Raw genomic sequence first — 13602 nt, 5'->3', positions numbered from 1 at the left:
CTATATGACCGTTGAAACGGTAATTGGATTAGATATATATGCATTGGAAGCCTTTAAGGGAAGATATCCTCATATTTTTATAAAAATAGAGATTAGTTGTGGGACACACACCAAATTGAACTTCAATGATTCGAACCGTCTATTTTTTCAAGTTGCACCTCATAAATCATCCTTATAAAATATTAGCCAAATCGATAATATCTTAGGCATCTAAATGAATTCAAAGAAATTAACGAACATTTTGTTCTCTAAGAAACATTGAAATTTTATCATAATAATTAAATAGGCAAATGGTTTCAGATTGAATTTAATTTTTGCAAAGACGATCTATAAATCGAGACTTACAAAACAGACGATTTGAATTGTCTAGATCCCATCCCTATTTTTTCAAAAACAGGAAATCCCTTCCCTTAAAGGGCCTGTATATGTATAAGTATTGTAGCCATAAAAAAAAAAAACAATACGAAAATCTCCCAACTATAAAATTACAAAACTACGTGCCTCCCCATGAAAGAAAAAACCGAAGATCCCACACCAAAAAAACAAACAAAAAGGATATGTTCTTCTCAATACGTTTGGGCCATTGAGAGGGGATGATTGGTTAGTCTTGAATCTATTTGCCGGACATCAAATAGCAACATCTGGAAAACATCATACCAAAATAACACTGCAAAATTAGTTAAAACATCATCACAGTTAATATCTTACTAGTATATTAAGCTGCCTGACCAAATACACGCTGAATCAGTAGTACCGTGACCCGGTATCATAGACACGGCCTCCGGGATATGGACCTCTAGGCTCAAACCCATGATCCCGAGAACCTCCAAGAAATCGAGCTCGCTCATTGTATGAATCATATTGATCAGTATTATAGCCTCGGCGTGCTTCGCCAACAGGAGCCGAGGCTGCAGGTCCACTGTACCCATGATCATCAGAGGGGACCATGCTGCTGTTCGGGTAATGATCCAACACGGATTGCTGGTATTGATGCCGTCGGGCATTTGATTCCCTGTCAAGTAATTCATCTCTGAGTTTAGCATGCCGTGACCGAAGTGCTGCTAGCTGTTCTTGGTATTGAGCATTGACAGCGCCAATTTTCTGAGAACCCATACATGATGCACTTACGTGTAAGATATAAATAACAAAGACATATGAACATCTATTATCTATCTACATGGAATGAAAGCATGAAATAAATCCTCGTCCTCAGTTAAAGATGGGATGTGAGAAAAAGGAAAGAATACGCAAAACATTGAAACCTTTTAGGTCGTATTCTATCCAAGGAAAAGAAATGTCATTGCCAGAAGTACATGTTATACACACTTTGCAACCTCTCTAATAAGAACAGTTCTATGGTTTCGGAAGATGGTGGCTACAGCCATGTCCAGTTTTAGTGACTTGAGAAAACTAACTATAATCCGAAATACATCTGGTGAGTAGATGGAAAATATACTTTCACAATGCATAAGTTTGATTCGTAATGCATCGGAGAATACCTAACCATGTTCAAATATATCTAAACCCTGAGTTTGGGGCTCAAATGATGGCTTTTGAGTTTTCTCTATTTGGAAAAAAAGGACAGGAGGATTACTAAACATGAAAAGGAGAGTAATACCATCCATGAAGAACTTCTGCACAAATCTACGTCCGAAGAAGTCTCAAGCACACATATCCAGACCCATCAAGGAAAACTGTATATGTGCTAGTTTCGCAATGATGTGTCATAAAGGTTTCCTCTCACATTCCAAATAGTAAAAAGACATTCAGATTTTGCTACTTTTACTGCCCCGGAAGAATTTAACAGCAATAGTTCAGCAATCTATAATCGGCGTACAAATGTATGTATATGAAGTTCTGAATTTCCTTGTTTCTCCTTCCATTTGGACCAATTAATTCAACTTACATAGAATCAGTAACAGATCCCATAAAAAGCATTTGTTACTGTACTCAGTTTTAAATGGATTTGGAAGGGGGGGGAGTTAACTGGCAGTTCTATCTCTAGGACTTGAAGAAAAAAGATACCTGTTCTAAAACAGTGAAAATAAGCTTTGAAGCAAAAGATAACCCTTACAGATATCAAGGTTCCAGCTAGTGATTGTTACAGGATCGAGCACTGAAAATTACTATCTACTATGGCTCAATCTGTTACTTAAGCAACATTATTTCCTAACCTGATAACAACAAAGCTACACATGTAGAATCCCAAAACTATTCAATTTGGTGATTCGTGAAAACACAAAATTTCAATAGAGGACCGCATGGATAAGTTAATTATAAAAATAAAAATAAAAAAAATTAAAATATATCATCTTGACCAACTGAATGATTCAAATCCAAAAAAATTCAAATCCAAAGCACTTAAGTAGTTGTTTCAGTGATTTGCGAATCAATGCGAATCAGTGGACAATCGAAAACATCCCCGTACGGATTCGTCACCCTGGTTACGAATCGGTGCTTCATGGGGGGCCACACTTGCAATGCACAACCCTAGCTTTGCTTGGGTTAGTCATGCCCATGATCGCTTGCTTGTGTTTGGGGCATATTATGGCAATTGAAACATCAGTTTCTTTTTATGTTTTATGACTCCTGAAATAGATTTTGAATAGATAAAAAATATCTTTCCAAGGAATGACTAGGTGAATGTTCAAGTTGTGTTTAAAGATGAGTTCATAAGGTAAGCATACTAAGACGAGGCTAACTAATAGAACATGCACTTTTACTTTTCCTGATAAATTAAAAATATGTTTGTTTTCAGAGAAAAAAAGGGGGTTGGGAAATATACCACAAAAACCCAAATAAAGCAAATCGGGAATCCAAGGCATAAATATAAAAGAAAATTCACTTCCAGATATTAAATATAAACTAACCTCTCTATGCCTAGCATTTTCCGCATCCTCAGCATCACTTTGTTCCTTGGCTAGATTTCTAATGTCATCAAGGAACTTCTTCTCAAGATCTTCAAAAGTCTGCGACGAAGGCTTGTCCTCATATACAAGGTCCATCTCCTCGTTAAGAGGTTGAGATCGGGAATCGTTGTTGCTCTGTTTCTCCAAAGTATGTTTTGAATCAGTCCTTTGACCTTGGAAATAGGATCTTGATGTATCACCTCCTTGACCTGCAAGCCAAGCATGTGAACTAAGCATTCAACCAGGAAAGTATAAGGCATATCATCACCTAGAGGCCCTCATCTGAGCACCTAATCCAGCTGCCTTCAGGTGGGAGTTTCTATATTATAACATTTGCAATTGACCGTAAAATGATAGGAATGTGACATCTAAAATATGACGCAGAGCCAAAAGATGAGTAAATCAACCATTGTTTTACCATTGTTGAGTTACAAAATTTCCTGGAATTATGTGTCTCAACCATAATTCTTCCTCAGTATTTACTAACGTGTATTAATTTTTACTAATAAAAACCATATCATCAATCCCAAACCCTCTCCCCGAACATCAGGATCCATTTCATTATTTTCCTAAACTGAGGTACATATGTACTATTTATGTTTCTAACATGGCAACATTTATCTCTTATGTGCACTACCACAAATTAAACTTTATGGTCAAATTAGTTGATTAAACATATAGTTGAAGAGTTAGCTAAAGACAACACCAGAGAGCTTAAAGGACAAATCATGCAACCCAGGAATTATATAGAATAAAACTAAGTTTGAATCTTGCTAAAGTCTAGGACGGAGTACATGAAGGATTGTAAAAAAAGAGGTCTAAGGAAAGTTGAACGAGCAGCAGAGCTGCTGCTGGCACAAACACCAAAAATAGGCCAACTGATGTAGCTATATTAGCTATTGAGGCCCATCGGAAAAAGCGTTTAGCCGAAAGAAATGAGCTCTAACCCAGGAGCATTCTGGGAGAACAAGTTGCTTCAGGACAGATTGGAGAAGCAAAAGAGCCCGTAAGCCCAGATGACTAGGACAAAGAGCAACCAGTGACCAGGATCTCTTTGTCCATGTGTCCAGGATAGATACGGAGTGATGAAAGAGCCTCCAGGGACCGTTCAGAATGAATGGTGAAAGGGATGGGTTAACATTTGAGAGGATATAAAGGCCAAACTTTACCATAACTGACATTGCAGGATGGCTATAGGATCAACTAATCACCCTCTCACAACATAAGTTTTCAACCCCTAACTCCAAGATGTTCAATGGGAAACTCAATTCCATGCAGCCTATTATCACTTTCCCAGAATAAAATGGAATTATTAGGAGAAGACGACACTCACTATTATCACGTGTTCCAATTCACTCTGTCAGGACCAACCCTTTCTAGTTTAGGCATATGCCTCCACAAACTGTCCCTAGCTTTACAAAGCTGCTTGAGCTGTCCATGATATCTTAGTACAGTCAGGAAAACGAGGCAAACGAAGATCCTTACTTCCGTATTCATGATGAAGGCGGCAGAGGGAGAAAGGTGGCTACGTTCTCAATTCATTGGGATGCTTGAATAATCAATTGTCACTAAGAAATGAGAACTCATGTCTCACCGTAAGAAGAGTCCTCAAAGTAGAACTGTCATGAGGTGTTTGGGTATAGGGGCCAATCTAAAGATAGATGTGGACACTTTTTAACAGCACGGCACCCAGAAATAGGCACAATGATGTAGCAGTATCAGTAAGATTATATGCTAATTTTCGTAACGGATGCAAATTAGGAAAAAGAGTTTCTTCAGAGCAATCCGCCTTGAGGACCAGAGATATCCTGTAAAGGAAAGTCTATAACTATCTCTTATTAGGAACCAAGTTCAACAAGAAAATAGGGGACAAGCATCAAGAGACAGGAATAACTGAATTCTTGTAAAAAGAAAGGTGCTTCTCCATTCCTACCTTGAGCATCACAGCATAGTTTACAGGTATTGCTCCATCAAATTCGTGAGTAGAGTGAGAGGTCTAGCCAAAGTCATCAAGTTTTGCAGTTAGCAAATAAAACAAAATGCATACAACCAACCTCTTTTATGGAGGTCTGGAAAAATCGAAACCCTTGTGAACTACATTCCGGGAGCATAAAATGAACTTCAAACAACAAAATATATGGTTGTTAATTTAAAATCTAGATTATATTTTGACTTATACCCATTAACCAACACAAAAACGTAACAAGATTTCGACATTTGAATTAGCAATTCAAGTCACAACAAACCCAGCGTATATGTATATGAGAGAGAGAGAGAGAGAGAGAGAGAGAGAGAGAGAGAGTACTTACCTTCATTGTACATATGAGATGTGAGTGGATTTGACCCTTTTGATCCATCTCTTTCCCATCCCCATTGGCCGTCTGATTTGGAAGTTGCATATGGATTGTCCGTCTCTGGAGGTGGAGTGAAAGCTTCCATCCTTCCTTCGAAATCACTAGACGTGTGCTCCATCCTTTGACCGGACATATGATGGATCGGAGCACCGGCCGCATACGCATTCGCACCCGAATCACCATACTGTCCCTGTCCCTGTCCCTGCCCCTGCCCCTGCCTTCTCATCATCTCACCTCTCAAATTTCAAAACTGCACCAAACAAATAGAGTGCGAATTCAGATCAGTTATGGCAGTCTACTTCATTCAGCCATTTCATCAAACACATGGCGCGCAACATCAAGTCGTACACACAACCATAAGCTGAATCGAACGGCCGACAATCAAAACATCGGGAAACAAAAAAGAAAACAGTGCACCATATCATATAAGAATAATATTGATCGAGAGAAAAACCAAAGATTTTGCTTACCAAGGTTTTGATTTTTGTTTATTGATTTGTTCTGTATCTCCTTCCGCTGCCACTGCCACAGCTAGTAGTAGGAGTACTGGCCCTACTGGGTTGTTGTGGCCCAAAATCATGGAATAGGATCTATCCGGATCCTCTTTGCGAAGATCGGGATTCATTCATTTGTCACTCTATAGTCAGAAAATATTTTGATTTTTTTTTATTTATAATTAAACATAAACTGTATCTGATAAAAATTGATCGCATGATGTATGATGAAGTGATTCTTGAAATTCTCACAAAGAGGATCCGAAGAGGAGGGCGACAACGGTTTGTATCAGATCCGGTTTAGTGGCTTCGGCTTTCTACTTCCATATTATTTTTCCATTCTTTCTAAAACAACAATTTTGGGGTGCATAGATTTGAGTTAAGTTGCACAATAAATTAAGGGAAGTATTATTAGTATTCCAAAAATCTCATTCTACACTTCTCACAAGTGCATTTTTCTTTCTAAATATAGAAAGTTTGGAGTATAGAATGAGATTTTTAAAGTGTTAATAACAATTCCCTAAACTAATTATAATTTGGTATCATTATTTGATTGAGAATCGAACATATAATATTTCACTTATGAGTAAAGATAGATTTTGGGGCCACTTGGTTCTCCAGTCTAGGAATATTCATCGTTCATTTATAAGTGAGAAGTTTTACGTTCGATAAAAATGTCATGAATAGCGAGTTAGCAACCTATTTATTCCCCCACCCTAATAGTGTAAAAATATCGTTGAATAAAAAAAAAAGAACTTTAACGAAAAGCACCTGGTACTATTCACTTTAACGAAAAACCACATTTTTACACTAAAAAGTCAATCATGGTACTATTCACTTTACCATTTATTTTGTCCTTATCATTAAAACTCAAAGTTTTCAAGCCCTTTTCATTAGTTTTCCTTAAAAAAAAAAAGATTGATCTTGGAGTAGAGGAATTTGAGCAAAAGTATACAATGACCAATATAATTTAGGGCTGGTTTGGTATTACTGTACTTTGAAAAAAAAGCTGTTATGCTGTGCTGTGAAAAAAAAACGCTGTGAAATAAAGCAGCAGAGTGTTTGGTAAACTTTTTTTGTAAAAGTGCTTTTGGAAAAAAAAGTAGTATGATAGTGTTTGGTAAACTTTTATGTAAAACAGTTATGACTGTGTAAAATGACCAAAAAGGGTATAATATTATATGTGCTATTAATTTAATTTTCTTAACAATTACTAAATATACTTTATTTTTAAAAGAAAAATATTTATAAACTTTATCTTAAATATTAATTAGTATGACAAACTACTTCATTTGAAATATTTTAGATTGAATAGCTAGGATTCATTAGTACAATATTGTTAATGTACTTGAAGGTAGTCTAATTAGATGCATTTATCAAACTTGCCGCTATTCTATTTCTTAATGCCTCTATCTCATGTGATCCTTCAACTTGATAATTTTGATATTTTTCATCATCATCATCATCATCACTACTATCGATCTCTTCACAAAAGTCCTTGGGGTCATCAAAATGACGATCACGTTCAGCATACAACTACAAAATCCAACAACAATTCACAAAACAATCAAATAATCAACAGCAATTCACAAAACAATCAACATCAATTCAAACAATCAACAACAATTCAAAGAAATAACTAATAAATGATCCACATACAACTACAAAATCCAACAACAATTCACATAACAATCAAAATGCTAGGAGCCTTAGGAGCTCTTTTCTACCTCCCTAGATTTAGGAGCTCGTTGTAGAATCCTTATTTTAGGAGGTGGATAGGGAGTGACGGGGTGATTTTTTCCATATCCTCCCTAAATTTTAACTAGGAGCTCATTTAGGGAGCCCATTGTAGATGCTCTTAAAATTGAATCAAAAGTTCCTGGTATATTTGATGTTTATAATTGTTGCCCTTAGGTCTCTAATGTGCGTGTCTGCAACTCTGCGTGTATATATGTGCTTCTTATGATAAGTTGATAACCCATGATTACATAAATAAGCTTGACTAATTATCTTTTCTTTGTGAAGGCCTTTGGCAACAATAAAATAGGATAAAGAGACAGAGAAGGCTCTTTCTCTATGAAAGGCTCTTTTAAAAGGCTCTATCCTGTAAAAAGTGACTACACACACAAACATATTATTAATGCATGCAGATGATTACTTGTACAGTTACATCCTATGCTAACAATTGGCCACCAGTTAAAGATCAAATATGTCACATTCCGGCTCGAATCCATCACATCCTGAGCCCGTTCCACCACTGTAGCACGATATTGTCCGCTTTGGGCTTACCATTCCCTCACGATTTTGTTTTTGGGAACTCACAAGCAACTTCCCAGTGGGTCACCCATCTTGGGAGTGCTCTGGCCTTTTTTTCGCTTAACTTCGGAGTTCCTACAAAACCCGAAACCAGTGAGCTCCCAAAAGGCTTCGTGCTAGGTAGGGATGGAAATATACATTTAAGGATCACTCCACTGGGCGATGTAGGATGTTACAATCCACCCTTCTTAGGGGCCCGACGTCTTTGTCGACACACTTTCGGCCAGCGATTGGCTTTGATACCATTTGTCACATCCCGGTCCAGGTCCACCACATCCCGGGACTGTTCCACCACCGTAGCACGATATTGTCCGCTTTGGGCTTACCATTCCCTCACAGTTTTGTTTTTGGGAACTCACGAGCAACTTCCTAGTGGATCACCTATTCTGGGAGTGCTCTGGCCTCCTTCTCGCTTAACTTCGGAGTTCCTACAATCCAAAGCAGTGAGCTCCTAAAAGACCTCGTGCTAGGTAGGGATGAGAATATACATTTAAGAATCACTTCCCTGGGCGATGTGGGATGTTACAATCCACCTCCTTAGGGGCCCGACGTCCTCGTCGGCACACTTCTACCCAGAGATTAGCTCTGATACTATTTGTCACATCTCGGCCCGGGTCCACCACATCCCGGGATTGTTCCACCACCGTAGCACGATATTATCCGCTTTGGGCTTACCATTCTCTCACGGTTTTGTTTTTGGAAACTCACGAGCAACTTCCCAATGGGTCACCCATCCTGGGAGTGCTCTGGCCTCCTTCTCGCTTAATTTCGGAGTTCCTACAGAACCCAAAGCCAGTGAGCTCCCAAAAGGCCTCGTGCTAGGTAGGGATGAGAATATACCTTTAAAGATCACTCCCTGGACGTGATGTAGGATGTTACAAAATATGAAAAATTACTTCAAATACTGCACAACATTGTTTCAGAAATCAAGAACTAAACATAGGTTAAGATTAAATGACAAATCTTTCCAATATAAACCCATATATCTGAGAAATTAGAAACCCTTGTCAAACAAAGAAATGTTAACCACATCAACATAATCCAAACTTAACCAATTTTTCGTCAATAAATCAAGCAAAAAGTTGGCCAAAAAAAAAATCACAGCCAGAACGAAAAAATACCCAGAAAAAATGAACGCGATGGCAGCGAAGAGAATCCACTGACAACTCCGACTTGTCTCTTCGTCGTCTACCTTAATCAAGAGTAGAAAAGTAAGACAAAATGATAAGAAATAAAAAAGGGCAGAAAAAGAGGAGGAGATTTGGGTTCATGGATCTCATGATAACAAACAGAGCAACACCATCGTTGCCAATCAAACCCTAAGAATTGAAATTGCTTCATGGATCTCATGATAATAACTTCAATTCAAACCCCAAAACTGAAATTTAGAGAATTAATTCAAATCCCAAAACTGAAAATTAGAACATTAATTCAAACACCAAAACTGAAATTCCCACAACGATGGATGAGAGAGAGAGAGAGAGAGAGAGAGAGAGATGGAAAGGGAGAGAGAAAAAGTTATGTTTACCTAATCAATGAGATCAAGCTCGTTCGTTGGTTGCCACACAAAACCCTGTTTCAGCCCAAAAAATGGGTTCATATCAGAGAGCAGCCAAACCCTAACCTGAAAATTAAATTAATTAATTACAGCACAAATTGAAAGCAAATCGAGTACCTGGTACCTGGTACCTGGAAGGCGACGGCGGTGTGGCGGTGTGGTGCTGAGACCGACGGAGAGAAAGGAAAATGAGGAGGACGAAGAGGTGCAGCGACGTGTTTTGGGAGAGAGAGAGAGTATGGAGAGTGTAGGAATCAGGAGAAAGAGAAAGAAGAAAGGAGGGGGCAGTATTGGCAAATTGAAAAAATTCATTAACTTGGTACTGTAGCTCCGTGTTTTGGATAATAAGTGGCTTCTTGAAGTTGCAAAATGCAGCTTCCACTTTTTGGCTTTTTTTTCAAATGAAATTTTAAAATAAAGCTGTTTTGGGATGTTTACCAAACATCAAAACCCCTACCAACTTTTTTTCATCCCAGCTTTTTTTTTAATTACCTCAATCCCAAACTGCACGTTAGTGTCAAAGATGAATGACATGAGACCGCTAGTAGCTTTGTTCATTGATTATTGTTTCGTCGATCATCTTGTGTTTCTTTTATGTGAATCATACGGTTAAAATGTTCTCAATTGAATTTGATTTTCTGCAAAAACACATGCAGTACTGATGGAATTCAACTTGATCCTTACAGGTGGCAAAACACCAAGACGCTTTATATACACATTTGGTTTTATGGTACATACCAATCAAGAACAATGCATAAACCTAAGCACTAGGCATTGGGTGCTCAACTGGCAGACCATGTTGCATAGACACAAATAAAGCGATACGGCGACATGGCAAATCTCAAAAAACAAGGACCCGGACATGGCAAATCTCAAATCATAGACACCAGAGATTGCAACACAATTTTGAAGTTAAAACTGATGCAAGACAACTTCTAGTTCTGTTCATCCTAGATTGTCATCTTAAGATTGTAAGATCCCTGCACGCATGAAAGACCAATGTCTATGAAACATCTGAATAAAACGCACCGCTAACAATACGTTCAAAGTACAACGGTTAAGAAGAAAAGCTAATAAGAAAAAGAATTTGAATTTGAATCTTGTTAGCAACCCACTGCATCGAATCAAAATCATAAGAGAAAGAAAACGATACTCTTTTATCTGTCATGCTTGCTGAGCCATAACGACCAAATTATTGCCACGTCTTTAACTCCTGAACAACAACAACAACAAATCTTTATCCCTTTACGTGGGGTCGGCTATATGAATCCTAGAATGTCATTGCGCTCGGTTTTGTGTCATGTGTTCTGTTAGATTCAAGTAGTCCAAGTCTTTCCTTAGAGTCTATTTCTAAGTCTTCATGGGTCTTCCTTTACCCCTTTGACCTTGAGCCTTTGACTCGTAATTGCATCTTCTAACTAGAATGTATGTAGATCTTCGTTTCACATGTTAAAACCACCTTAATCGATTTTCTCTCATCTTATTTTCAATCTCAGTTACTTTTAATTTACCTTGGTTATCCTCATTTTTAATCTTGTCTTTTCTTGTGTGTCCACACATTTAACGAAACATTTTCATAGTCCATAACTCCTAAACGAAAAGGGAAAAAGTCAACATTGGATGCTGCAGTTTCTTGATTCTTTTGGTTTTATTTTTTATTTTTTTATGGCTTTGTATGTGTTTGCTCCTGTCTATTCATACATTTTCTTTTTCCTGTTCGGTTTTTTTTTTCTCTTGAATCTTTCTTGGGCGGACTTCTGTTTCCTATATCTTTATCAATTTTCACATTTTCTATGGGGCTAGATGATCTTAATTATCAAATGAAAATTCAACACTAAGAATCAAATTATTATCACATGCACACCATGTGACTTTCCTTTAAGGACAAAAACGTCATTTCGCTAGACCTTCAGACACAAAAACTATAGAATCACATAGATTTGCATAAGTCGACATTTTAGGAAACTAAGGTTTTCAATTATTTTAAAGAATAAAGCGACTGAACTACCCTCACATATTGTGAACATGCTTCCATTTAACAGAAATTTGGATGAAATGAATGAAAAACTAACAAGGGGAAATTGGCCAAAAAAATTAGTTTGAGTCCTTAATTTTTCAATTGAAAAGTTTAGGGGGGGGGGGGAATCGAAAGCTAAGTGAAAGTTCAGTGGAGAAATCGGCCAAAAAAATTAGTTTGAGTCCTTAATTTTCCAATTGAAAAGTTTAGGGAGGAAATCGAAAGTTAAGTAAAAGTTTATGGGAGAAATTGGCCAAAAAAATTAGTTTCAGTCCTTAATTTTCTAATTGAAAAGTTTAGGGAGGAAATCGAAAGCTAAGTAAAAGTTCAGGGGAAAATCAGCAGTTTACTTTAGCTATATAAACACAAAAATCAATCAAACATTATTAACTGGCACAAGTTGTTTAAGAGACTAATCCATATTTGCAACCAAGGAAATCAAAACACGTACCGTATTCATCTTTGCTACCAGAGAAAAGGTTTCTTGGTGATCTACACCATACATTTGAGTATACCCCTTAACCATTAACCTTGCTTTATACCTATCCACTAATCCATCAGCCTTGTACTTGATGGTAAACACCCTTGTACTTGATGGTAAACACCCAATGACAGCCAACAGGTTTCTTCCCTTTTGGTAATTGCACTATCTCCCAGGTTTTATTCTTCTGCAATATTGACATTTCTTCATTCATCACTTGTGTCCACTTAGGGTCTCAGATGGCATCTTCTACTAAGTTGGAATTTTGATTGATTCCATATGATTTATCAACGCCCTATGTTGTGGTGAACAACGCTCACATGATACATAATTAGCAATCAGATACTTGACATTCATTTCCGGAGAAACCCTGTCAAGTGGCACACCACGATTTTGTCTTGTTGTCAATTTATAAGTACTTACACCAATATTAGGATTAGTTGTACTATCATTTAAAATGTACCTCTTAGATATTCAGAGGAGATGGAACGGGCATTGCAGGATCAGAAAGAGATGGGGTACTACGGACATACTGGGCACTTTGATAGGCTCTTATTGAACTGGGGTGTATTGTTCGGTGGGATCCTGCATAATTGGACTGTTTTCTTTGATTACAGCCTGCCGAATTGGGCTGCCTGGTTTGATGGGAGTTTGCCGAACTGGGCTACTGGGTTTAGCAAACTCCTGCAGAGCTGACTTCCACAACTTCTCTTTCTCCCCCTCAAGTATATTCCAACAAACTTAGATTACCAATATCACTAATCTCCCCCTGTTGATTTGAATTGGATATAGATGAAGTATAAAAATATTTGGACTCCGAGAAATTCACATCCATGATTACAAACGTACGTTGACTAGTAGGATGATAACACTTGAATCCCTTATGATGCAGAGAAAATCCATGAATGACACAACAGTATGCACATGGATCAAGCTTACTACGATGAGCTTTATGAATGTGAACATAGACCACACAACCAAAGATTCGAGATGACAGAGTATTTGTAGAAACCACTAGAACAAGTTGAGTAAGCTCCTGAAGTGATGTTCGAAAATTTAAGACTCGAGACGGCATACGATTCATAACATAAACTGCATGTACAACTACTTCAGGCAAAAAACATTTAGGAACAAATGCACCAATAAGCAAAGCGCAAGCTGTCTCCAGGCTATGACAATTTTTCCTTTTCGCCACCCCATTTTGTTATGGGGTATGCAGACAGGTAGTTTCATGAACAATTCCACGATCTTGTAGAAATTTGGGTAACTTAGGATTTATGTACTCTCCACCATTGTCAGAATGCAAAACTTTAATATAAAAGGAATACTGAGTTTTAACCATATGAAGAAACAGACAAAACATATTACATACCTCACTTTTATTTTTCAGCACATACAACCATGTCATACGGGTGCAGTCATCCACGAAAGTAACATATGCTTCAAATAACCAAATGTTGTATGCCCCAAACG

The 13602-nt window shown here is 37.6% G+C and overlaps 1 protein-coding gene and 1 long non-coding RNA gene across 4 annotated transcripts; both read right to left on the bottom strand.

Annotated features, from left to right (window-relative positions):
• Positions 1-294: 294 nt before the first annotated feature.
• On the bottom strand, positions 295-5968 carry LOC103448122 (uncharacterized). Of its 2 annotated transcripts, XM_008387360.4 has the most exons (5): positions 5734-5968; positions 5219-5513; positions 2871-3118; positions 755-1101; positions 295-641 (listed from the first exon to the last, which is right to left on the bottom strand). In XM_008387360.4, the coding sequence occupies exons 2-5, from the start codon at positions 5490-5492 to the stop codon at positions 614-616; spliced, it is 897 nt and encodes a 298-aa protein (XP_008385582.2). In that variant the 5' UTR covers positions 5493-5513; positions 5734-5968; the 3' UTR covers positions 295-613. The 2 variants fall into 2 exon arrangements, with proteins under 2 accessions (XP_008385582.2, XP_017190864.2); XM_017335375.3 differs by lacking the exon at positions 295-641 and having other exon boundaries at positions 643-1101.
• A 1199-nt stretch (positions 5969-7167) lies between these two features.
• Positions 7168-9888, bottom strand: LOC139189589 (uncharacterized). 2 transcript variants are annotated; one of them, XR_011573364.1, is made up of 4 exons: positions 9749-9888; positions 9602-9646; positions 9195-9261; positions 7168-7293 (listed from the first exon to the last, which is right to left on the bottom strand). It is a non-coding gene; the product is annotated as an uncharacterized lncRNA (long non-coding RNA). The 2 variants fall into 2 exon arrangements; XR_011573363.1 differs by having other exon boundaries at positions 9602-9869.
• Positions 9889-13602: the final 3714 nt, after the last annotated feature.

Source organism: Malus domestica, chromosome 11 (genome assembly GCF_042453785.1).
Source record: "Malus domestica chromosome 11, GDT2T_hap1".
Classification (NCBI taxonomy): Eukaryota; Viridiplantae; Streptophyta; class Magnoliopsida; order Rosales; family Rosaceae; genus Malus; species Malus domestica.
The sequence above is the reverse complement of the archived record's forward strand: the minus strand, read 5'-3'. Positions and strand labels throughout refer to the sequence as shown.

What these genes read in the sequence shown, in the direction of transcription:
- LOC103448122 (XM_008387360.4), bottom strand. Translation starts at nt 5,492, where the DNA reads ATGATGAGAAGGCAGGGGCAGGGGCAGGGACAGGGACAGGGACAGTAT. An exon ending in ATCTCATATGTACAATGAAG is followed by an intron (nt 3,119 to 5,218) that starts GTAAGTACTCTC and finishes CTTGGCTTGCAG; the next exon opens with GTCAAGGAGGTGATACATCA. An exon ending in GTCTATGATACCGGGTCACG is followed by an intron (nt 642 to 754) that starts GTACTACTGATT and finishes GATGTTTTCCAG; the next exon opens with ATGTTGCTATTTGATGTCCG.